At 40.4% G+C, this 26,352-nt stretch overlaps 1 protein-coding gene across 5 annotated transcripts in view; it reads left to right on the forward strand.

The window, feature by feature from the left end:
- The window catches only part of DPP6 (dipeptidyl peptidase like 6), a 524,565-nt gene that overhangs the window by 285,994 nt on the left and 212,219 nt on the right, over positions 1-26,352 (forward strand). Inside the window, exon 1 of one of the 5 annotated variants that reach the window (XM_079300902.1) lies at positions 889-1,433. The exons of the other annotated variants lie outside the window; for them this stretch is intronic. Coding sequence (XP_079157028.1) covers positions 1,377-1,433 — 57 coding nt within the window. The 5' untranslated portion in view covers positions 889-1,376. Of the gene's footprint in view, positions 1-888; positions 1,434-26,352 lie in introns of those variants that run through there. 5 annotated transcript variants of the gene reach the window in all.

The raw sequence follows: 26,352 nt of genomic DNA on the forward strand, positions 1-26,352 counted from the left end.
GCTCCTCAGAGAGTGCCAGTGTTCCATGAGACATAACTGGGAACTGCTTCCCTGGCAGCATCCTGCATCCTCCAAAACTGTGCTGGCACCAGGGCAGGGCTGCCCTTGACACAGCTGTGACACAGCTGGGCACTGACACACAGCCCTGACAAAGAGCTGGGCTCTGACACAGAGCCCTGACACAGAGCTGGGCACTGATAACACAGCAGTGACACAGAGCTGGGCACTGATAACACAGCCCTGACACAGAGCTGGGCACTGACACAGCAGTGACACAGAGCTGGGCACTGACACAGCCCTGACACAGAGCTGGGCACTGATAACACAGCAGTGACACAGAGCTGGGCACTGACACACAGCAGTGACACAGAGCTGGGCACTGACACACAGCCCTGACACAGAGCTGGGCACTGATAACACAGCCCTGACACAGAGCTGGGCACTGACACACAGCAGTGACACAGAGCCGGGCACTGACACAGCCCTGACACAGAGCCGGGCACTGACAGAGCCGGAGCCTCCACAAGTTGGGAGAAGGCGAGAGCGCGCCTGCCAGAAACTCCGCATGTGCGCGGCAGCGGCCCCGCGGGGATGCGGGATGGGGCAGAGGATGCGGGATGGAGCAGAGGATGCGGGATGGGGCAGGGAGATGCGGGATGGAGCAGAGGGATGCGGGATGGGGCAGAGGGATGCGGGATGGGGCAGAGGGATGCAGGATGGGGCAGAGGATGCGGGATGGGGCAGGGAGATGCGGGATGGAGCAGAGGGATGCGGGATGGGGCAGGATAATGCGGGATGGGGCAGGGCGATGCCGGATGTGGCGGCACCCCTTTCCCCGCTGCCCTGGGAGGGGGCTGGCTGGCTGGCTGGCTGGCTGGATGTATGGATGGATGGAGCGGTGCCGGCCGTGCACATCCCGGCTCCCGGGCTCCCGGTGCATGCGCAAGGCGCGGGCGGCCGCCGTGGAGGTGGGGAGGGAGCGAGGACCACATCGCTGCCTCCGGCTCCGAGCTGCCAGTTGCTGGTTGCCAAGCAGTTATCATTGTTTCTGTGACGATTGCAGAGGCTGTTGCTAATTGAAGAAGCCCCCACAGCATCCTTCTCTCTGCTCCTGCTTCTGCTTTTATTTTAGAGGCTCAAGGGGGAAGACAGCCAGACTAGTGCTTTTTTACATTGCATTTTTATTTATTTCTTTTTCGTGGGGGTGGGAAATTTCTCAGCTGGTGATTAAGTGATGGACTAGTTACTCATCCGTATCCCTTTAGTCTTTGTGTGTGTGTGTGTGCGTGTATGTCTGAACACACAGACAAGCTTACACACACACACACACAGAGTAAAATCCTGTTTGCCACTGCAGTGGGCACAAATAGGTGAGCATGACTACAGCCAAGGAGCAAAATGCATCAGGGAAACAAGCCCAACAGCAAGACCAGGTAATGCTTATTTTCCTCAATTTCAAACAGATAGAGATTTACAATGTGTATATTTGTGTTTCTTGTATGATCATTATGATTTTCTTTTTTAAATCTTTTTTTGGTGTGTCTTCTTAAAATTGCCAACTGAGTCACCAGCCAGTGGCAGGAGGAAAGTGCTGTGTAGCTTGGTTCAAGGTCTGCTTTCTCGGTGTGTGTGGAGACTTGGGGGGAAGCTGAAATTGTGCTATTTTTAACATTCTGTACCTCTTGTTGAAGGCTATAGAGATTTGTTCTGTAACTTGTTCCTTGCATGTGTGCTGGGAGGGGGGAGTATGTTGGGATGGAGGCCCTTCCTCAGTGGAGGAAGGAGGCAAGGGTATTTAAAAGCCGCTCTGCAGATAGATATAAAATTGTAAAAGTCAGGTTCAGCTTCTGACTTTGTCATGCACTTTCAGTGAATTTTTCATGCCTAGCATGGTATTGGAGGGGCACTTCAGGATACAGCATGTGCCCAAGCTGTGCACGAGCAAGCAGGGATGGCAGGGGGGGCAAAAAGCAGCTGCAAGTAGGTAAAACTCCTACTGGCTTTAGGGGACATTGCTGTGCTCACAGCATATCTGAACTCGGTTAATTTATTTCTCATGGAAGGTGCTTTATGTGTTTCTGTAGAGGTAGAAAGTTAAAGAATTCATTTCCTCTGTCAAACCTGTATTTTGGAGGATATTTCTCTCTGCCTGCACTTACCAGGACAGAATGAAGTCAAAACTTTCCCTGTCTAAAAAACAGCGGGTGGCAGTAAAAAATAATAATAATAATAAAAAGGATGTATCTTCAGCTGTAGAGGATGGACAGAGTTAAAAAGTGGTGGCATAAGGGGAAGTCTGTGATCTCAGAGCTGCAGCTGAGGCTGGTGGAGGCTCCTGGGCTCCGGGGGCACTGACAGATCAACATCTCCATCCTCCTCATCCTCACCTTCCCCGCCCGGGCTCGGGCCGTGCCTGGGGCACCGCGGCGGAGCCCCAACGCTCAAATTCTTCAGTTTTCCCTCATCTCCTTAAGACACTGGAAGTTCTCCACTTTAATCTTTGGTTAGGACAGCACAGGAGGATAATTTAAACAGATCTCTCAGGGCACAAATTAATTCTTAAAATAGTTCTTCCTGGCGTGATAAGCTGAGAGCCTCACTTATTGTTTTTTCTTTTTTTTTTTTTTTTCCTTGGTACAGTATTTTAAGGAAGGGAAGAGCATGGGAAGACAGTAAGCACCACAAATAGCATCATATAATCTGCATTTTCAGGGTGACATTATACCAATGACCAAAACAGGCAGGTTTAGAGAAAACAAGAAGAAAACAATTTTGATATTTGGGCTTAAGAAAATATGTCTTCATCTAACCCTGCAGGTGTTGGACTTTTCTTGTCTCTTCAATGCTTTTGGAATATATATATATATATTTTTTATCACTGTTTGCTGCAGGTTAAAATGAGTCTACCTGTGTTTCTGGGAGGCAGGGGTTTATAAGTGCTTTTTCTGAACAAAGAGGTCTATGGGACTGTCTCTCCTTCTTAAAGCTGTGTAAAAGTGTTGGGTTTTGAAAGCTGGGTTTATACAAAACAAAGGTGTTTTTTTTTTTTTTCAAGTAGTGTTACCTGCCTAATCCCATTTTGCTGTTGGCATGCATGTCTTTGCTACTTTGGTCTTCCTACATGAAGTACAAAGTGCTCAGAATAGGTCTCTAGTATATGCAGAATCTTGATTGAGTATATTCTATAACTGGCTGAATTGCAATTATACCCATATGGTACACTTAAATATTCTGGAAGTACGTGCTCTCTCAGCTCTGCCCTAGTGTGAGCATGAAATAGAAATATCAAGAATATATAAATATCAATCATATTGATGAATATTAATGTCTGAGTCTGTGAGCAACTTTCCTCACTCCCATCATTTCTTTTATTGTTTTCACAATACATTATTAGTAAAATGGCTTGACAGCAGGGGGTTGAATCCAATCTCTGTCTATTGATTTGAGTGCACTTTTATCTTCCAACACCAAAAGCAGATCTAAACCCTTATTTTATCTAAAACTGTTCATAACTGAAAAAAGGCTCTATTCAAATTCTATTTCTAGCTGAAATTCTATTTCCAGGCTTATGCATATCAAGAATTACTGAGATTTCTTTCCTTGCTTAAAAGTGATCAAGAAACTGAAAAATGTAGCTTGGAGAAAAATTGAAGGCAAGTGCTGGTCTGGCTGTAGAGGACTGAGTCTTTTTCAGCAGCAGCTGCTGCTGTCGTGAGAGATTTTGACCACCCCTTTTCTGTGTTCCTTGCTGTGACATTCCCTGGATCCAGAGGCAAGCAAGTGTCACAGCTGGCTTAAATCTGTTCTGTGTCCTACCATACTAACCCAAACAGAAGCTGGTCATGAAAAGAGACTTCAGGAACAGGGTGGGGAAAGTTTGAATGCATCTGCAGAAGCTTTGCAGGCATAAATCTAAAAATCTACTTTAGACTCGTGTGTCTATATGCAAATGAAGTCATGTTCTGTCTTGAGATTTACAAAAATGATAATAATTAGAAAATGATTGAGATGTGGAGATAAGCAAAGCACTGCCTTAGCTGCTGAAGGCAAGCAATCCCTTTCTTCCTTAGGTAATTAAAAATGTTCCTATACAATTTCTTTCTGATAAGCAATGCTGCTCACCTCCATGCCAGTTAAACTGCTCAGAATTCCAATCATTTATCTCCTTGCTTATCTGTCTCATGGGTCTGAACTCTAAGTCTTTTGGACATCATGTACAGAAAACATTCTGTAAGTGATAAGTAATGCTGTCTGTTACTGTCAGGTTGTGATTGCTTGATCAAGATGTGGGTTGGACGTGGTTCCCTCTGTGCCCTGGGCTGCTCCTGCCACAGCTGTGGCTTCTTGTTCCGAGGGCTGGAGTTGGACACGTGCAGTGCTCCATTAGCACACTTGGCTTTCTGCTGGACCCAGTGCTCAGAAGCCCAGGGCAAAGCCTGCAGACACTGACAGACTCAGCATCTGGCTCAAGAGGACTAGAGAATCTTGTTCTCCCCCTCGGGGTTTGTTAGCTGGATGTGTGGATGTGCCATTAAGGCTCTTTTCCATTAAAAAGGGGAAGAAAATCTCAACAGCAGGTCAAGTACTCTGACAAGCTTCAGCTATTTACACAGCCTGAAGATCTCTGTGTTTTAACATAAGCCTGTAAATTTGTTATCTTAGTTTAGCCCAATCCTTGCTATTTTAATAGCCTTTGGGAATGCAAATAGCTCTGCAGTCATATATAAAGATAAGGAGGCTGATTTTTTAATGAAAATGTGGTAACAGGCATAAGGCTAAAATGAGACTTTTAAATATTTTAAAAAGTGAGTCAGCATATCAAGTATAACAGGATCACAGATCCTCAAAGAACAATTTTTATAAAACATATTTAAAGGGTTGATTGGTTAATTGGGTATTTGAACACTGAGGATAAGGATTGTTCTCATTTCTTTTGCTGTGTAGAGAAGAACTGTCATGGGCTTATGGGAAGCAAGATCCTGTTCTTAAATGTGCTTGTGTCCTAGACAAGGTTGTTAATGACTGCCTGGAGTCCATGTAAAAGACCAAAAAATAAGTGAGGAGACAAAATAGCTTGAGGGCTGCCGTATTGAAGTGGGCTCTGTGGAGGAGTGGAATCAGATCAATAGAACAGTTCTGCCTATTAGTTGTCATTAAGGTAATCAATTCTGAATTTTACAGAACAGCTGGAATTCCAAGTAAGAGGTGTGGTGCCTTCAAGTGGAAACAGAACACATTTTACTTGGAAAAACTTGGCTGGACTCAGGAAGAAAATGATGGAAAGATTAATATTTCATGCTGCTAATGTTCTCCTGCCACTCTGCTTCACAGAAATAGCCTGTAGTATCTCGAAGAGGGAGTACAGTTGGAGTATCTAATATACTATGCTGAAATGTGCCTCTACTTTGTAACTTTATCCAAATAAGAAAATAAGTGTGTACTCCAGCTGTATTATGCAGGTATTCCCCCGTGTTGTTTTAATTCAGGTAATTCTGGGATTCCTGTACCAGGAGATATCAATCCCTGTGTGCCCTGCTGTCTGCCTGCAAGGTCATAAATATTCTCTGTCATGGTGAGCTGAGTCCTGTGCTGTTACTTCATTCCCAGAGTAGCTTAAACTAAAAAATGTGAGTGTGCTCACATTGGGAAGTAGTATGGACCCACCCTGTGAGAGTCATAGAGATGATCCTGAGGTTTCAAACTCATATTTTTGATTGGGAGATTATTTAAAGCAAATTCCAGACTGGAGTACATGTTCTTTAGTGGCAGTTCAGCATCTTCTCTCTAATCATCATCTGAAATGAAGCCAGTTTCTGTACTCTTGAGTCTACCATAGATTGTGAGTGAGAGCATGGCAGATGTGTACAACTGAGAGATTTGGCCAGTAGTGCAGTTTTGAAATGAACAAAAGGACTAGAAATCAAACAAATGTAACTTCATGTGAGCTATGTTCCTGTATCCAAAGGTATTCTTGTGTACATATATTTATAATTTTTTTTTTCCTCTGAGGTGTGACTTAAAATCATTCCAGATCCTCTCTGCTCACTCGGCTGCTCTCCAGAAAATCACTGCCCCTGGGTACCAAATGTCTTGGTTGGTTCTACATGCTTTGCATGAAAGAATGCAAGGATCCTGATTCTCTGTGACAACCAAGCCTCCCTACAGCACATGAGCAATACAAATTATGTCCAAAGAGTGCAGGATCCCCTTGCATTGTAAACAGGCAGTGGTGTACAGCAGATTTAGGCATGAGTTATAAGTTGTGAATTTTATCTCTTGAAACAGGGAAAGGACTTTGGCCCTTTATTTGTCAATATATTTCTGTTGTATGCTAGCTCACAAAGACACACTGGTGAATCCTCTCTCTTTTTTATCAAGGTTTGAAGTTCCACATTGTAACTGAGTGTTTGTAAGCAGACTGAGCTGTGAGTTCACAAGAAAGCTCTGATTCACAGAGCCATTATCTGGCACAGTCAGAATCCCCACTGCAGCATCCCAGTGGCATAGAATCCGTGCAGAGGAATGGAACAGCACCATGAAAAATTCCTCTGAGGTTCCCAGAGCCAGCACTGGGCTGAAAGGAGCCTGGCCTGGAGCTGCTGAACAGGTGGGAGGGAGTCTCCTGGGAGATGAGCTAATTTAGTGTGTTCTCTCAGTGACTTGTGACTTGAGCTCCTACATTGCTGGCTGGAGCAGAAAGCTGTCACATCCCAAAGGTGAGGCCCTGCTGGTGAGAATCTCTCATTCTCATTGCAATATTCTGGCTCAGGTTATCCCAGCTGTGCAGAAATCAGGGGCAATGCCCACTTTGGGAAGGTGTCTGCCAAAGAGAAGGATAAAGGAGAAAGCTCTGATTTACACAGAAAGCAATAGATTTCTTTAGTTTTAATTTAACTGTTTCATATTTGCCGTTTGAGGGCATCTTTTTTTTTTTTTAATAAAATTATTATTATGTAATAATAATAACAATTTGATAATAACTCTTTAAATTTTTTCCTTGATAACAAGTCTTGAAATTACATGTCTTAGGGTAAACCAAACACAGTCTTTCTCCAGGATTCATAGAGAACATTTTTTCATTCTGTTAATGGTATCTGATCTATTCCTCAAGAGATTAAATGTATGTAATAACACTCCCAAGAACACAGTATTCAAGAACATGGAATTGCATCAAACTGGCAGTCCTTTCTAGCTATTAATTTGCCACAAGGAATGCAGTCAGCTGAGCAAGGGAAGGGGAAGACAGAGGTGGAGGGGAGCAAGTTTGGTGTAAAACTGGAGTGTCAAAAAGAAGAGACTGCAGAAAAGCCTTTTCAGTGTCCAGTGCTGGAAGGCTTCTGGATGGCCACAGCCCTAAAATTTGTACATTTTTACAGGATGCTGCTTGAGATTGTGTAAATTTGACATACTCTTTATACCCTGACCAAGTGGGATGTGCTCTGCCACTGCCCTTGGTACAGCTGCTCCCTCCATTCCTGTCAGAGGTGACTTGTGTTGCATTCTTTCATATTAAATCTAATTTTTTTTTTTTGCTGTTGGATAAGGGCAGAATGATCTGTCTCTGAAGTTCATCAGTTATCTGGGGTGATGGGAGTGTGTTTGAATGCCACAAGAGTCTTACAGAATTCGATGTGTCATTCCAGTTGTGGTCCATTAGCAGTGCTGAGCATTGCTACAGGCACTTCATGAACAGTGGCTGTACCTGCTTTCAGCTCTTATGCCTTTAATGCTGCTTCTCTGTGATCTTTATCAGCCATTAAGTTGTGGTGAATCATGGTCACTTTGGATGAGGTGAGAAAAGGCAGCACTTTTAAAATGATGTAGAGCACAGTAATGTCTATTTTTAACATAGTATATTCTGTATGTTTTAAGTTCACATTTTTTGATATTTTGTCTGGCTTTTTTTTTTTTCTTTCATTTTTTCTTTCACCTTTCTGTTCTGCCCACTCTGATTCTTAAGTAAGATTTAAATAAATGAAATAGAGTCAGAGAAGGGAGAGTGTCAGCAGCAATGGACCAGGAAAGCTGTGCACACTCCTTCAAAGTGCAGATGTGAAGAACTAACTATGAGAGGAGTGCATTCAGCAAGCTTGAAACCTTGGTTAAACATTAATTTGGAGAGGGACCTGTATTTCAAATCAGTGAATGTGGTCAAGAATGGAAAGACAATTTAAAATTAATTTCTGATTTAATGGCAAATTTTAAGTGGGATTATTGGTTGGCTTTGAATGACAATTCAGTGGTGCAGTATGGTCCTTCTTGTGTGCAGACATCCACTGCTTTGAGCAAATGTTGGGTGCTTGGTGGCAGTCAGCAGTTTCTCTTCTGCTGAGATAGCCCATGTTGCCTAAAACTGGGGGGAAAATATATCTGAAAGTCTCCTGAGGACAGGCATGTGAAATATAGAGTTCTGAGATGCTGTAGAAACTCAGGCTGCACAAGTACCTGAGATATCAGAGAGATGCACTCCTTGATGTTTGGAGAATGTAGGGAAAGGGTCACAGGAGAAAACCTGAAGTTAAAACTCATTCTGAAGGTTTAGATATTAATAAGAATTTCAGCAAAAAAAATATCAAGATAAAGGTAAATGCTGTCAGGACTTGAGACAGTTACAAGCAAACTTGCAAATGAGAGAGAGATAATGCACAGAATCCAAGGATTATATCTTATTCTAAGATTTTGGGAACTCAAAGCAATTTTAAACTTTAAGGGAAGACAGAGATGCATCTTTCAGCTCTCCATAATACACAGCTCTCTTCATAATACAGAGACCTTTTCCGAGAAGGAGTAATTAATAGTGGGTTTTTTTAGTAGAAATACTGCAGTATAATTAGGATCCAGAGAGGTTAAATGGAAATGTAAATGGGGGGATGATGAGCCAAGGATGTGCGTGGTCAGAGGTTAAACCAAAACCTTTCAGAAATGGAAGGCAGAAGCTGAAGTTTGGTGCTTGGCAGGCTGATGGAGAGCATCTTCCAGAAAGTCAGGATGAGGGGATGAGCCAAGGCTGAAGATCAGTGTGTGGTACTTGTACAGACAAAGCCCTGAAAAAAAGTTGTGGAAGTTGCTGGAAGCTCTTAAGTGTGATGGTAGCAGAGAGGACATAGCTAATTCCCACCTCCGTTAGTGAAAATCCTTCACTATATAAAATCCTTTACTACATAAAATTTAGGAAAATGCTGATCTTCAGAGGCCCTTCCAGCCCTAACTTTTCTGTGATCCATGAGAGAGGAGAGGGTGAGTGGGCCAGAGAGTGACTATGAACTCTCTGGACAAGTTATGGGAGTACAGCAGAAGCAGGGTTGGGTTTGGTGGTGAAAGATGCTCGTGGGTAAAGCAGCTTCAGGCCCCTGTTCACCTGCCTGCCTTGAGCAAAGCACAAAGGAGGGGTTTCTTTTGGCCAGCTCTCAGATATCCTGTTCCCCTTCAGAAACACGCTGCCTGATAAGTGCCTGATAACTCTGTAACCAGAGACACGGCCTGCTTTCTGTAGGGGGGAATGGTGGGGAAAGGCTGCAGCTCCCTTTGCCAGGGAAAAGGATTCCCAAAACAACAAGAGGTAGAAAATGGTTAAGGTCCCCCTCTTGCTCAGGGAAAGGGCTTTGCTTCTCTCATTTTCCCTTGTACTCCCCATCCCTGAGTGCCCTGATTGCCTCTGCCCTTGCTGCTGCTGGCCTGGAGCTTTCTGCTGAGAGACAACCTGAGCTGTCTGCATGATGAATGGCCAGTGGCAAGCAGTGGAGGGCTATTACTATTATGAGATACTATTTTGTGAAAGAAACTGCAGGTGAAAAGTGCAGATGGAACATTATTTCTCAGAGCAGGTTTTGTCCTAGGCTGCTGCACAACATCTGCTCACAGAGGCATAGGAGGGGCTCTGCTTTGGGATCTTGCACCATGGCTGTGCCTCTGGGCTAATGGCCAGGAAAGGCTGGTGAAAGGATGGGACACCCCCCTTGCTTTGCTGGTGGGTGAGGAGCCCAGGGAAGGCATTTCCCTGTCTCAAAGAACCAGCTTTAAGAGCTGAAATGCAGTGATCATGGGCAGGGGATAGTTTTGTTGGAGCTGGTGAGTGCTGGGATGGAGAGGAGCCAGTGGTGGGATCCTGGTGGGTCTCCAGGGGAGCAGGAGCATCCAGACATCCTCTCTGCTGGTCCCCCACACTTGGTGTGCCCCTTTCAGCCCTCAGGTGGGCATCCACACCCACCCAGGTGGCAAAGCCTGTTTGAGGTGCCTCTTGCACCTCTGTAAATACACAGGTGTGAGCTGAGCAGGGAGCCAAGCCCTGAGTGTGTCTCATGGTGAAGGAGAGTGAGAGACACTGAAGAAAACACTTCTGAAGAGTTGAGTTTTAAAATTAAAAGAACATGCAAAAAGCCATTAGAAAGAGGAAGAGGATGAAATAGCAAAACCAAGCAGATCTGGAGGCTGAATTTTTGTCTTTTGGTTTTTTTTAACCCTTCATCTTACATCCTTTTTCAGTCTGAAAACAAATGGCTGTTCCTTTTATTGTTTATAACATCATAAGAAAAATAAAATAAAAGTAAAATTTACATGAACTTTCAGAATGCTTTGGCTAAAGTAGTTTCCATTGCTGCTTTACTGCTGCTGAGATTGAAATTGGAGAGATAATAAGGCTTCATCTGAAGCAATTAGTCTGCAGTTTTTGACTCCATTACCTTTGGTTATGTCTGCAGCCAAATAGTTACATGCAGATATTTAAGACTTAGTTGTAGTAAGATATTGTCAAAAGTGAAACCACAACTTAGACTTTAATTTATTGTTAATTTAGGCTGTCAGAGATACTGTAGTAAACATATAATAGCATATTATGTGGAATGCATTTTGGGCAATTAATTTAGCTTAATCACACACTGTGACCAACCTCTCAACTCTTTTTGTGTTGGGTTTAAAGGGGTCTGATACTTAATCTTAATGTGGTTGTAGGAATTAACAAATGGTACATTAAGTTGTAACTGCACTAAAGTGTGCTGAGAGCCTCACACTTTCATGTTTTTATTTTCATGGCCAGGACCAAACAGGTTATTTTCAAATGCACTTGCAGCATTTGTGCCTACTGATAGAAAGAAACTCAAGGATGGGCAGGAAGAACATAATGCAACTTAGCCTATATCGAATGAGAGAGAGAAGAGGCATGGGATGATACATGGAAAAGCAGATGATATAGCTTGAAGGATGTAGTAAGGAAAAACTTCATGGTTGTTATTCTTCTGAGATATGGTAGGCTTGAAAAAAAGGAGCAATTGCTCAAGGTGGGGAAGCATCATGAAACTTCTTTTTGTAATTACCTAAATTTGAGATTATGCAGATATCACTGCAGTGAGTGAAATAAGCATTGACTAGTCCTGAAATCAGGAAGTTTGTTTCTCAATTTTGCTTCTTCTTAAGAATCCCTGGCACATCATAGTTTAGCTGAATCTAATATACTAACAACCTTCTTTTTTTCTAATTTTCTTGTCTCAATATCTGTGATTTAAAAGTTAATTTACAAATGTTCCTGAGAATGCTCATACATATAATCTAACAAGGATTTGAGATTAATCTTTGTAAACTTCATCATTGGAAGGTGCAGTTGCATTAAATTGATTTATTTTCCATGGTGTTTTCCTCATAAGGTACAAGACATGGTTTTACATGGATTATATTGGTGGTTCACTTTTCCATTGCAAGTCATGATATAATCAAAAGTTTTATTCCAACAAGCTAAACAAGCCAGATAAAGACCTGTTATAAAAATATGGGACAAAGAAAATCCAAGGAGAAATTGATTGAAACAGCCCTGCAAAGTACTTAGCACATGAAGTTTGTGCATTAGGGAGATTATATTGATTGGGAAACATTTTGACTTTGGTTGCTGAGGGCTGTTCAGTCCTCACTTGTCCAAATCAGTATCTCTTGGCAGGACCAGCTAACCTGCTTGAGAAATGTTGTCTTCCCACCTTTGAGGGTGATAATAAGCAAATAGATGATGCCCTCTTTTTTTTTTTTTTTTGTGTCTTGCTTACAAACTGGGCTTTCCAAACCCCTCTAGGAGATTACAAGAGTGAGTTGTTGTGTATGAGGCTCTTTTGCTCAAACATGTTAAGGAATTCAGTGTTGGTACTGGGCTGTGTGATGACAGAGCATCCCTGTGTAAAACAGAACTTCAAGGAATATTGGAAAGTGTATGAGTCTGAAATTTGATATGTTTTGCATGAGTGTCTACATTGAGAATAATCACCAAGCCATGAGCTGGTCCCTATACTACCTTTCACTATCTTGAAAATCTTTATGAAGACAATTGAGGTTTTTAATCTACCAGAGCAACAAACTTGTAACTAACAGACTTATTCCAGCTGGCTCATTCTGTTTTTACATGGCTTTTATTATAGAAATGGCTGATGTTATAAGCAGTTCTATCTGTTCTATCATGTATCAGTACCTATACTGTTCTATCATGGTGCATCTTTCAGAAATCAGATTTCTCTTATGTTCTTAGAGGTGCAGGAATCTGATGGAGTTCTGTCTGAGAATGGACTTCAGGATTAGTGCCACATTATAAATTAGGCCTTGTATACACACTGGAGTTGGGGGTCTGGTTTCCTCATTATTTGTTTCAGAAGATTTATTGGCTTCCATCCTCTTGTTTGTGAGGAAATACTGTCCACATAGGTCTTCTCCTGACCTTCAGGTGGAGGTAACTAAAATGAACTTGGGGACCATGTAGGTTCCCTGCCAAAACTCTGTTCTAGATAATGTGCTTCCTATAAAATCCTGTGGGTTCCTAAATTTCCTGTGAATTTTAGACCTTCCCCAGTTGGTTATAATGCTCTTAGCATCTGGGTAGTAAATCAGTGTTATCAGTAAATAAATTGTCATCTTGTCTGTCATGCCAAAATGAAGCAATTTTTTTTTTTTTTTTTTGTTCTTCAGCATCCTGCTGTGAATTCCAGAGGGACTCTGGTGATCTATAGCTCACAGCCACTGGCACAGGCTAAGCCCAGGTTTTAAGCCTTCAGTGATCTCTCTGCTGTAAATTACAGCTGTTTGAAACTGTGATGCATAGTTGTTTTTCTGTAAAATGCAGTTCATTGGTGCAAGGATGCTCCCATTAAATCATCCAGTTCAAAATGTATTTGGGAACCTTTCAAATCTCCCTGGGGCTCTGCCTGGGGATGGCTGGGAGCTGGCTAAAATCTTGTGGCTCAGGACTGAAAGAAGAGCAGGGACAGGTGACTTTTGAGCATCCTGAGGAAAAGAACTTGGGGGTGTTGGTTGATGAGAAGCTCAACATGACCCTTCCAACCCAAACCATTCTAGGATTCTGTGGTTCTATACTGAGAATGTTTGGACCATAAACCTAGTTTTACCTAAGAATTTGTGTGTGTCTCCATTGAAATGTAAAACCAAAAAAATGACATCAGATATAATGGGATGGGAAATTACCAAATCAAAAAAGTTTTCATTGTTCTCAAAAAGTTTCTGCTGCCCAAATGTGCAATAAACTTCTGGGTTTATTCTCAAAGGCTTAAAATATCTGAAAACTCAAACTTTTTTTTTCCCACTTTGATAAAACTGGAGTTAATTACACACCCCACACACAATTAACATCATAAATCTCTTTCCCATCTTGCTCTAGGAAAGTAAAGAGGGCTTGTCTGGTTACTATTTCTGTAAAAAAGCATTCTGGAAATATTATTTTATGTACAAAGAGATATGAAGTGATTGAGCTCAACAGGGCATGTAAAATACACATGAGAAATAAAGTATGTACTTGAGGCTAAAAATATAATCCTAAATGAATCCTTTTGGGATGATCTGTGCTCATGCTACTTCTAGTCCTCTTTCTGCAAGTGGAGCTTATTTCTCTTTGTTTTTGTTTCCCAAATAGCTTTTCTTTTGTCATTTTTCTTTGGCCTATATGAAAAAAAGTTGTTGAAAAAATCAATTCTTTCTTCTTGTAAGTTGCTACAGCAAGGTCTTCTGTAATACACAAATTGTGTATAATCCCACAAAGAAGAATACATGTAGCAGAGGTTTGGGGAGGAAGTTAATGAGAGCTAATAATGAATCTACGTGAGTGTGCTCTTTCTCTGTTCAGGGAGTCACTGTTCAGGGAGACTGTGATACACATTTTCCAAACCATCTTCCAGATTATTTTTCATTCAGTTCTAACCAGGCACTTACATTTTTACTCACAAATGCCTATTTGAAACACAGCCTCCAATATCTACTGAGCCTTTGTTTCATTTTTCCTTGGCTCATTTCTTTGTTAGTGGTTTATGTTTTTCAAAGAGAAAAAATCAGGAATTCACATGTTGCAAGCTACTCACCAAGTACTGTTTGTACTTTCATGTGTGGTTTGCTGCTTGTCAGGTGTAATGCATAACTTTTATTTATTTTTATTGCTGAAACTGCTGTTGAAACAAGAGATGACAGTTGCTCCAAGGAGACTGAATTGAGGTGACACTAAGATGTTTATACTTCATTACTTTTCATTGCCTTGACAGTTTCTGTAGAGTTTCCTTCAATCATAGAAACCTTCAATTATGATTAGTGCACGGCTCCCATGCCAAAAATCTATTGAACTGCATTTTGTGTAGTATTCATCAACAGGGATAATACAACTAAATCAAGAACAGATCAACTTCAGTTAAGGGATTCTTCAAGACTTGTTGTGTTGGCAGCATGCAAAAGTGGAGATCTGCCTGAAAAAGATGTGGCATTCTCTTGTCCATTTGTGCTGGTTGTCTTTGCAAATAGGAACTATCATTACATTATCCTTTTGCTTTCATATTTTGTGAAGGAGGAGAGGATACTCAAAAAATTTGTGGCAAGCCAGAGTGTTAGCTCAAGACAGATAAAAATCACTCCCATCATTTTGTGAAATTTCAGTGAACTAGAGAAGACTAGGAGCTTTCTTTAATACAAATAAATAGACAAATAAATAAATAAAACCCAACAATGACTCTTGCCTGCAAGAATGAACTGAAAGGAAGAGAGATTTTTGCAGAATCAGCTGCTGCTGTTGCTAGTCCCTCAGATCCCCTCTGTGTGCCTGGGAGGTGTTTGCAGAGGCTCTGGAGATGGGAGGCTGTGGTTTGCCCCTGCCTGGCTGCAGCATCCTTGCTCCCACCCAGACACAGGGCACCCATTTTTAGCAGCAGATTTCACTGCCTGCTAGCCACTTACTCCTTTTGTCATTTGGGAAATGAGTCAAACTCTGGCCACATTATTTAGCTTTTAATAACCTGGGGTAGCTCCCTTGATATTTTTTTGGTTTGGTTTTTGGTTTTTTTTGGGTTTTTTTTTTTTTTTTGGTCTTGGTCATGCTCCTGAATGATGTGATTCTCCTTGTTGTGAAATGCACTCTGCATGCATAAAACACAGCTAGAACTACTCAACAAGCTCCAGAGATTTATTTAGCTAGCTGAGATTTGGCAGGAGATGACCAGTTAACATGAAAACCCAGGAAGAAAATCAAATAGTTGTGGGAGATGTTGAAAGTAACAGATGAGAAGGGATTGCTTGCAGAATTTTAATTCTGCACAATAAATTATTGCTGGCAATTTGAACTGCTGCTTGCTTTTCAGGGATATTAGAGAGCTGGAAATAATGCCTATTTTGGCCAAGCAATCATCTACTGCCTTTTGTTGACAGACAACTAAAACCTGAGCAAGGAAAAAGACTAATTAATCATTACTTTATGTAACCTTTACCAGCATGAAACAGCATTTGCATTTGAGTCCTAGTGTGCAGTGTTCATTTAAATTAAGTCTGGTTTGCTTTTTTTTTTTTCCTTATTACATTATTGCTACAAGATCCAGGAATAAAATAAATGTAATCATTGTTTTCAGGGAACCTAACAGAGTTAGTTCTCCAAGTCCAACCAAAAATATACAACTCAACTGTCTCCACTTTCTGTACACCACACTGTTGGTAAATGATGCCCAGGGGAGAAATTGTTGAGTTGTGATAAATTGTTGAGCATCCAAAAGCTATTGTTGGTCTCACTGGGGACCACTGAAAGCTCAGTGCTCTTGAAAACCCAGCCAATTATGCAGGTGCTTATGCATGGGCTCTGAAGGCTCAGTTTTCTTGCTTATTAAAAAGGACTTTTTAAAAAAGCTTTCTGTCATTACTGGTCATTTATTCTTCCCTCTGTTTTCTTTTGAAAAACATCTAAAAATTAGCACATTTTGAAACAAACTCATTTGAACTCCTGTGTAGCCAAATGACAGCATTTAATTCAGGAAACTGAGGGTGGTCTTTTGGTAAGTATTAAGAAGGAAAAGGCAGCAGTTTCTCAGATTTCATAGCATTAGACAGCCCTGTTGAGTTTTGTCTTTTCCTTTCCATTCAAGAGGTAATAGTGGAGCTGAAGTGTCATTTTAATTATAGAGTATAGTTTGTTTTCTTGTTTTTAGTTGGAATATAAGAGACTCTGAAAGACCTCAGGACAAGATATGCTCTTCAATAACTGTTTATATTATTAATGAAAATTAATTTTAATTATAGAGTTATGTTATTTAAATATACCTTCCTTGCAGAAAGGTGTGTGCTGCTAAAACAGCTCTTTCCACATATAATACTGATAATACCTAACACATTCTTCATGTTTTATGTCTTTGAATTGCTTTTAAAAATATTCCTTCTGACATGTCAGTGATGTAGGTAAACTGCATTACCCACACTTGGCAGAAAGGGAAGTTTAATATAAGATTAAGTGGCTTGCCCAGGGCTATGTTACTCCTGCATTTCAGGCTCCAAGCCCACAAATTGCAGTGATGACAGTGCTGTGGGGACAAACAGTTTGGGTCAGCACTGGCTTCAGGCAGTTTGTAGACATGTCCCACATTGCTTAAGCATTTTGAGAACGTTATCAATTTTTTATTCATCCATTCATTCCACTACTCAGGTTTGGATTCTTTTAAATGAGATCAGGCACACTTGGATCTTTGGATATTTATGAGCCCTTCTGGAGATTTGACAGTCATTTAAAGAATCTCCTCCTAAACCAGACTGTAGACAGCAAGCATGGATATTAATAGTCCATCAGGAGAATATGTGCACACTGATTATATATGCTCATGTGTGCACAGACAGATACACAGACACACAGCCCACCATGGAAATCACTAAATGAATCCTCGTGCCTGGCAGCATTCAATGAACTCTGAACCTGAGAGCAAGAAATCACTGTTATAAATCTAAAATGCTTCCAGAAAGGTGTTAGGCACTATCTCTCCCCTTGGAGCTGCAGCATTTTCCAGCTTTCCAACTGGATTTCTACTGGCCTAAGTAATAACTGACCAGGGAAATAAAAGCAGACTGGTACACCACTTTCAAAAAATGTCTCATCCCTACAGTAGAAAATAATGCCTTTCCCCTGCAGATGGTTCTAAATTTGAAGTGGTTTGTTATTTGTTCCTGAAGGAAAAAGAATTTTGTAATATCTGCTGCTTTGTGTCAAAAAAATATCCAAGTGCTGTGGGTCAGTGCTTTGCAGTGACAGGATGAAATGAGCCCCAGAAGTGCCTGTTGGATGCCCTGGGATTGCCTCCTCCTGCAGCTGAGTGAGCTGAGCTCCTTCACAGCTGGGAGTGAGTTTATCCTCAGTGGCTGGGATGCTTATGTAGCCTGGACAGGCTCTTTTGGCTGCCTGCTTGGTCTTCCTAACTGTAAGAGGCTGCACTCCTACCTTTAATTGCTGCTTCTCCTTCCACAGGGAGAGGACTGAGGCAGGAATTGATGATCCAGCTCTGTCTCAGACCCAGGGCTTAACCCTTGCCTCCCATGCCTTCAATGCTTTCTTCAGTGAATCAGCCTTTCTCCCAGAAAACTCAGTGTCTCCTGTCACAGTGACAGGAGTTGTTTTATAATCTGCAAATAAATATGCTTCCCTTGAGCAGCAGAGTATGTGTCATTCCTTAGTGGGCAAACAGGAATGGCACAAGGGACAGGTGAACAGTGGTGCTTTTAGCTGTCCCCCCAGACAGATGGTTCTGTGCCCATGGGTTGCTGGCCTGAGAAGAAGAAATATGATGAGGTTTTCAGGAAAATCCCTGAAATTTCTCTCTTTCTGCTTTTCATAACATGGTGAAGTGACAGCATTTTCTCCAAGCTACAACTAATGAGGGCAAGAGGACCTAGAGAAAGTGTGGAGGCTGGAGGAGAGGGAGCCTTCCCTTGAAAAGAGATGTAATGTGTTAAAAATATATATGTGGGGATGAGGAATAGTGACTAGTAAAATAAATCACCATCACCCTCTGCTTCTTGTCTTTCTGGAAATTCTGCATCTGAAGCTATAGATAGTTTCTGTCCTGAAATACTCCAAGTAGTCCTTCCCCTTTTCTTTTGGCTCTAGCAATGTTAGTGGCATAGGGCTGTATTTTGCATAAGAAAAGCATTCTGGGTGTTGATTGACTACAATAAATGCTGTTTTTAGGAAGTATTTTTCAATGAAGTATGGTAGCTTTTTACTGAACTGCTCAAGATCCTACTTTTATTCTCATTATGTCCACATATTATCAAGCAATAAATGCAGGCATGCACATCTAAGTAGAAATATCCACTCAAAACCAACCTCTCCTATCCAAAGAAAAAAGCAAGTAAGTTTTGAGCCAAATGTTGGGAAGCTTGAAAGAAGCCAAAAATGCCTTATTTAAGGATTTTCAAAAGAGCAATCTTTGCTATTAAGAGTGATTTTTGGAGTCCAACACTGATCTATGACCAGTTGGTGAAGGTATCAGATGGAGTATTAGGATCAAGAAAGATGTTCTGATGGCTGAGGAGGTTAAATGCTGTCATGGGGCCCCTCATACCTTTGTGCTGTAGTTTCTACATAATTCTGAGTGATTCCCAAGGCCAAATTTTTCACAGGTTTACCTCTTCCCCATTTGTCCTTTTTTCCCCAATGCTCAGCTGGATATAGTTGCTAAGTAAGAGTCTGGATCCTAAACTCTTTTTTTCTGACTTTCAGAAGTGCTAGACAGTTCTAACTACAATTGAACTAGATAGGAGCTATACTAAACTATATAAAGTTATGGTAATTGCTCTGAATAAAATCAGATCCCAGGCATCTGAAATTAAACACCCTAAATTAGCAAAATGTTTGACCTTAATCATTCTCTGACTCAGCTCCCCATCTGTGTGATGGGATAACATCTTCCCTTCACCACGTAGAGGTGCTGTGGAAGGAAAGTGATGAATATTTGAAGCACTCACATATTGTAGTGATGAGCTCCATAGAAACTGCTGTGAGAAAACTGATAACTCTGCCTCTGGAGCAGGTTGGGACTGTGGGCTGCAAATGCAGTGAGGATCAAATGAAATATTGAAGAGACATCAGTGTGAGCACCACCCACTTGGTGCAGTGTCTGAGGCAGCTGAAGGTTTGTAGGATATGTAAGTGGAGTTCTGCACAATACCAATGTACAGGGGGCTGAATTACAGCCCATGAACCTTGAGGTTTGAATTTGTATTGCCCAACTTACTGCCTGTGTAACCTTAACCTTAATGTAGATTTAGTCTCTTACTGTTGATTACAGGTGAGATTTCCAAAAGCTCTTTCTCTGTTGCCAGGAGAGATAACAGGACTTTATGGATGGCTTTAGTGGGAGCAGAGCTAGACCAGTGTTGAGTATTTTCAAGGATTTATGTTTCACATTGCCTGAAAAATACACTGAAAAAATGCAGTGTTTGATGCTTGAACTCAGTGAAGTTGTCGTTCCTAAGGGCTGTTAGCTTTTTCTATTAAGAACAACCTTGTATGTGAGATGCTAAAATTAGGTATTGGCAATGTTTGTTGTTGTTTGCCAGTACATAACATGAGTAGGCACAATTTCCCTTATTAACCTTGGCTGCAGAATTCCATTGACCTGGTTCTGAACATCACAAACCTTGTGGTAACCTCCAGAGACTTTTATCTGACATGCACTGAGTGGTATTTAAATGACCTAGAGTCAAGTTTTAGCCTTATTTATTTTGCAGAAAGCATCAGAGATCAAAACCTCATTGTGTCAGGTTCTTATCAGACACTGCCATGAAAATCTGGCAGTATAAATTGACAAATGGAGTTTTCTTATTCCTGTTCTACACACAGAGGAGGCAGAATCTGGCCTGCAGAGAGCAGAACTTGTTTTATGCTCACTGAAGAAGAGGAGAGGCTTCCTCAAAGTCAGGCACAGAATCTTTAGTAGAGTGACTAGCAGTATCCTGACTGTTGGGTCAGAACTGTAATTTTAGCAGTGTTAATTTCTTTCTCATCTCCTTTGCAGATACAGTCTTCCAGCCTGCATGCTGAGATTTTACTTTTTTTTTTTTTTCCTACCCATTTAAGACTTCTGTCCCTTTTACATAAGCAATGCCTTGTATTATTAGCAAATAATTGTCTTATTCTGCAATAATATTTTTTTATCATAGCTTTTCTCATGGCACTTACCATGTCTCTTTTGAACTTTGGAAGTCAGAGTGTACTGAATTGATGGCACAGTGCATTCCTCCCACCTCCAGCATAATTTTCTGCCATAACCTTGGCATAGACTCCCTGATCCTGCACATTTTCTTAGCAGTAAAAAAGAGCCATTTGAACTGCTACAATTTATGTGATCTCACAGGGGAAAAAAACATTATTTCCTTAGAAGCAGCAAAAGCAAATCGAAGTGTTACTTACCATGAGAGTAGGAATTGGATTGAAATACCTGTCTTAACCACAGGAAGCTTTCCACTCTCACAAAAAATGGAATGCTTTGGAAAACATCTGTCAGCTCCCATGGAAACCCACTGGTCCAACAGCCTGTCTTTTTTCCATTGTTTCACCTACTGTGGGGAGTTGTGGTATCAAAGAGCAATAATAATCTTTCAGTATCACAGGTATATCCACATACAAACTGAGATACTCATCACAGCAGAATATTTCTCTGCCATGCTGGAAAGGGCCTGTCATGCTGAATTCTGCCTCAGACATGACCACATCCAGAGGTGACAAGAGCAGATAGAGGTACTGTCCTTTCTGTGAAATCATTGTTCAAATTTTCATTTAATTTTTCTAATTCAGTTGACTTTCCAAAACCCTTCACTTTCTCTCAGTCACAAATCCAGCTCCTATTTTTAGGTTATCTTGTATTTATTCATGTTTTAATAATATCTGGTAGCTCTGGTCATTATAATGTTTTCTGTTTCCAAGGAAATGAAGAACTAAGTGTAGAGCAAGAGATCATGTTGTTGATGAGCACAAACAGTGAAACAGAAAGAAATAAGATAATAAAATGGCCACTTTCTTCCTAGGGTTTGATAAGGATCCTAAAGTGAAGGGTTATACATTGAGAGCATTGCAATTCTGATGATCAATGATGAGGAATGTGCTCATCCCAAAGGAGTGTGACTTTTTGAAAATCAGTGTTTTCTTCAGTGAGACTCTGAAAAGGAGGAAAAGTGCAATTGCAAGTGGATTCTCTTCTCTCATTGTTGTATTCAGGAGGGAAGTTCAGCATGCAGCTCAGCAGGGCTGACTGGATGGTGGCACAAAAGAGAGGCTCTGCTTTGCTTTTTGCCTGCAGTGATTCTGGCAACACAGTTCTGAGGGGAATTGGAACCCAGTGATTTCATTATTCTCTCTCTCCTAGCATCTCATCTCTGTTTCATGGCTGCCAAACTCTCAGTTTTAAATCCCATTTCTGTATTGTTTCATTTTTTAAATTGTCTTTATTATTAAAGAAAAACAATCAAACATTCTAATAAAATAGCAGCAGTCTATGTGATGATGAGATTTTAAATGTTAGATATAAATTAGTCTTAGGAACAACAAGGCTTTGTTCTCTTACCCAACAGGAACTATCACTAAATCTCTAATATTGTATGTTAAATGCACTCCTAAGAGCAGTGGGGATTTCACATGGTGTGTATTCAGGGATGCCCATCTGTAAGAGATGGAAGCCTCTGTTACTTCATAGCTTGAAATCTCATTTCAGGACTGATTCTTACAGGAGCAAGATCATTGCTGAGTGACTAAGATCAAACTCCATGTGCCAGAGCACACCCCCAGAGTTTGGTGGGCATCTCTGAGGTTTCTGTCTGCAACTCTGAAGGAAAAAAAATCAGTCCCTTGTTCCAGCCTATCTGATATAGCAAGACAGAGAATAAAAGCTTGGATCCCAGAAAAATTCTGTAAGATAAAGAAAACATATGAACATGAGATGTCACCAACAATGAAATTATGGTGAACACTACAAAGCTGCATTTAATGTACTTTTATATTGAATTGCCGCCAAGACTTCAGCTGTTTTTCTAGAACTGAGTGTGAAGTTACTCCTCAGCTGGATGGGAAGAATATTCATCATTATTGTAGCAGGAAAATTCTTGGGAGGAGTTAATAGGAGATAATTTTGTAAGTTGTAGGAAGGTTTCTGCAGCTCTTGAACTTCTCCATTTCTGCAGGTTGATCCAGTGGAGGACCTGGACCACCCCAATCTCTGCACCTGTTCACTTGCACAAGCCATTGCAAATGACTCCACTGTTGGGATTATTTTTAAAGTGAATAAGACATGGTCTGCCATATTTATAGAAAGCTGTTTAAATACTCCAGTTTTAATTTTCTCCAAATCATGACAGAAAACACTAAAGAAAAACAAAAGAATTTAAACCCAAAACTAAACCAAATTCATAATTCTGGGAACTTTTATTTATAAATAAGAAGAGAATGCAGTGTAACCAGGAATTGCTCTCAAAAGGCTTCCTGAGATGTTAATATTATTTTAAAAGTACCTACAAAGCAAGTGTTATTTGGAGGCACAAAGTCCTGCTACTAGAAACACTGTTTTCCTTTTAGCTCTATTGATTTCTTTTGTGACTCTTGGTTTCATTCCCAGGAACTTAAAATGCTTGCTAAAAGCTCATGTTATTTATCTTCCATGAACTCTTGCATATCTATGATTCTTCAGTTAAATCCTATTTCTTAGCAATTTGCTCTTGATGACTTTTATTTTCCAGAATTTAGCCACAGGCTTTATTTCTGATATCCAAATTATTCAAGACATGATGCTTAAGAAATATGATGGACAATAAAAGGGAAGGATTCTCGAACTTTTTGGGTGCAAAGGCAATCAAAATTAGAAGTTTTTTACTATTTCTCTGAGCCTTATTTCAGCACAGCTCTGATTTAACATTATTCCATGCTTTCATTCCTCCTTGCTTCTCTCTTGAGTTCAGGATTTCAGTCATATCAATGTTGGAATATGTCTTCAATCTGCTTGCAGATGTGTATTAGGAAAGAATCATGGGCTCAGTTTTGCTGGAAGTACAGTGGAATTGCAGGAGCTGTTCAATAAATCTTAAATTGCACATTTGCTACTGCTGCATCTCCGCTGTCTGATCTGTCAGTGTCCTTTTGATGGTGAATTTGGGTGAGACATCCTCTCTGTGTCCACTGGGGCAATGTAAACTCCTGAGAAAAAGCAAATGCAGTTGTTGTACATATTCCTCTATTGGCACATGGGCAGAAAAGAGCCCTTTGGAAGCTTTTTATCTGCTGCAGTTCTAAGAAAACACTTCTTTGTGTCCCTCTCTCAGCTTACACACATCAAAGATATAATAGATATCTCTTGATAAGCAGACTTCTGGATATGCTTAATGGCTGCCTATTTTTAACATACTTTCTGTGTGGCATTATTATGAGGAGTTTGCTGCATTTCCTTGCAATATTTCAGTTTTATTGCTAATATTAGAAAAAATGTGTGGTATTTAATGCTTTTATTTGATACCTGTAAACAGAGAAATGGTTGCTCAGCACAGCATGAGCCTTGAGAGGTGTTTCCAGATCAACATTATTGCACAGGAGAAGCCATTGTTACCTGAATAACAATAGGATGTTGGAAGTTCCTTTAGGAATAGTCTGGCAGTGACTTGAGCACATTTTTTGAAGTGCTGTGTTGGAAGTAATGCTTTATTTCTGATAAAGTTATTTATTCTATTTGAAATGGTATGAAACAATCATTACTCACTTCAGCCCCTTTGACCAAGGAATCTGAAATCATCCTCAAGCAGTAAACTTGCATTTTTCTTAACAACTCTACTGTACCAGAGCAAAGATAATATTGAGGAATTTCACTGATGCTTGTAAGTGGGGATATCATTAGTCATCAGAGTCATTATTAAATTATATGATTTATTTAATGGACCTACAGTATACTTGAATTGCCAAAAAATCAATTATATATTTTTTTAGGAGTTATAGTAGAGGGCCTACAAGCACATATAAATATAAATTTACGTGAGACTGTTCTAGTAGGAGCCAGGCTGAAGTCTGAATTGCTGTGATAACTGCTAAAAAAAAAAAACCTTTCTTATTCCTAAGAGCTGGAAGTTGGTGCCATTGGAAGACTGAAGTTAGGCCAAAACAATGTTACACATAAGCAGTGCATCATTCATTGTCTGCAAATGACTCCAGATAGGATTATGTGTTTTGGTTTTTTTTCTCCCTGGCATTAAGGATGGCATTCAAGTATTTGAGTGTAAATGCTCAGTGCCATTTCATGTCACAGAGAACTGAAGACCTGCATGTTTTTGGAGTGGAGGGGGAAGCCAAGCAGGGTAGACCATGACATTTAAAATAGCACCTGGCATCTCTGATTAGGGAACAGAATCCTACTGTTTCAGTGATATTCATTTTTTCAGTGACTTTTAATTTCTTTCTGGTTTCCTGCTATACTCTCCAACAGCTGATGTTATTTGCCTTCCATGCAACCCTGCAGAGCTTTGATATTTAGTTACTTAGGAGTGTTCCAGCTAAAGCTCTGCTTAAAGATCTTACAGGAGTTGTCATTCTTCCAGTGCCTTTTGTATCTCATATCAGTTTCAGAGTAAGTTCTTTACACTTTATCTCAGATAACCATTATATTGTTTAGTCATACATTTATGAATGACTAAAACATAAATGTTTTTCACAAAATAAATACATTATTTCAACTTTCACTGGCATGAAAGAATGTGGCAATATTTTATAGAATATTTCTCTTCTACTTAAAAGAGTTACAGCTGGGATGAGATAAACTTCACATATATTAACTGCAGAATCTAAAATCTATTGGTTCAAGAGTGTTATGGAAGAATAAACTAAGTGATTATGAACTGATCTGCTTGCTGGAATTCATACAGCAGAAATGTCTCAGTTGCTTACACTGAAACCAGATCTAAGACAGCATGCAACCACAGTGGACCATGAAGGTAGTTCCTGTGTAATTTTAAAACCAAAAGATCTGAAATTACTCTTTACTTGGTAATGCAAGAGGAAATAGAGAAAGTGATAGTGGCTGCTGAGGAATGAGAAAAAAAATATCTGCATCACTTAGACAGCTTGCAATATGAAAAAAAAAAAAAAAGTGGGATAAAGTGATTTGCAAGATTAGTCTATACCTAAAACTATATATTCTGGTAGGATACACTCTTTGCATATTGATACCAACAACTTCTCCTTGAAGAAACACCTCTAGGCTTGATTCAGTTAAACTATACTCTCTGTCTGTGCCTTCACCTTTCTGTCCATCTCTGCCAATAACCCAGCAGCTGATTTCAGTCAAGTGTGGTGGAACAAGCTGTGATTTCAAATGTATTAAATCCAAATGTGAAAATTAGAGGGTGAACAGGAATAAAGAACTTGACTTCTACACAGGGAAATGTTGAGTTAATGTTGAAGAAGAGTCTGTCTAGAAAGTGAAGCTTGAGCTTCTGAGCAAAAAAAGCATTGGAAATTGTTCATTTTGGCTCCCATTTCTCAGGATTCCTATAGTTTTTAGCACTTGTCCCACAAGTTTTCCTCAAGCAAAGAAATTCAGATTTCACAGTGCTTAGTGACAGGAATATTGCAGCTTGGGAGTGGGCTGTAAATCCTGGGTGCCTGTAGTAATTCCCAAGGGAATAGCATATGTCACCACAAATGAAGTGTGAAGCTGATGGGTTTTCTGTCTCAGATACATCAGAGGGAAAACTCATTTAGTAAAGACTCAACAGCTTTGTAAACCTCTACCTGAAGAAATGTAGTTTGCTTGAAGGAGTCCAGGCAGACCAATGGCTTCCAGCTGGAATTGCATGTATGTGTGGGGTTTGTGTGGTGGACAGTTACATTAGCATTAAGTAATGGGTTTGTTTTTTGTGAAAGTCTGAATAGGGAAACAATTTTAGAGCTTTGGAATTTATTAATACCCACACAGAATATAACCACTGGAGATTTATAGCTGTAATGTTTGGCTTGCCTTAATTTCCATAATTTTCTGCATTTCTTCTCCATCCATCTGCTCATCTCCCTGCATTCTTATTTAAAACATTCACTAGTTTTCTTAAGTTTTGGGATTTTTTTTC

The sequence above is a fragment of the Erithacus rubecula genome (genome assembly GCF_903797595.1).
Source record: "Erithacus rubecula genome assembly, chromosome: 3".
Lineage (NCBI taxonomy): Eukaryota > Metazoa > Chordata > Aves > Passeriformes > Muscicapidae > Erithacus > Erithacus rubecula.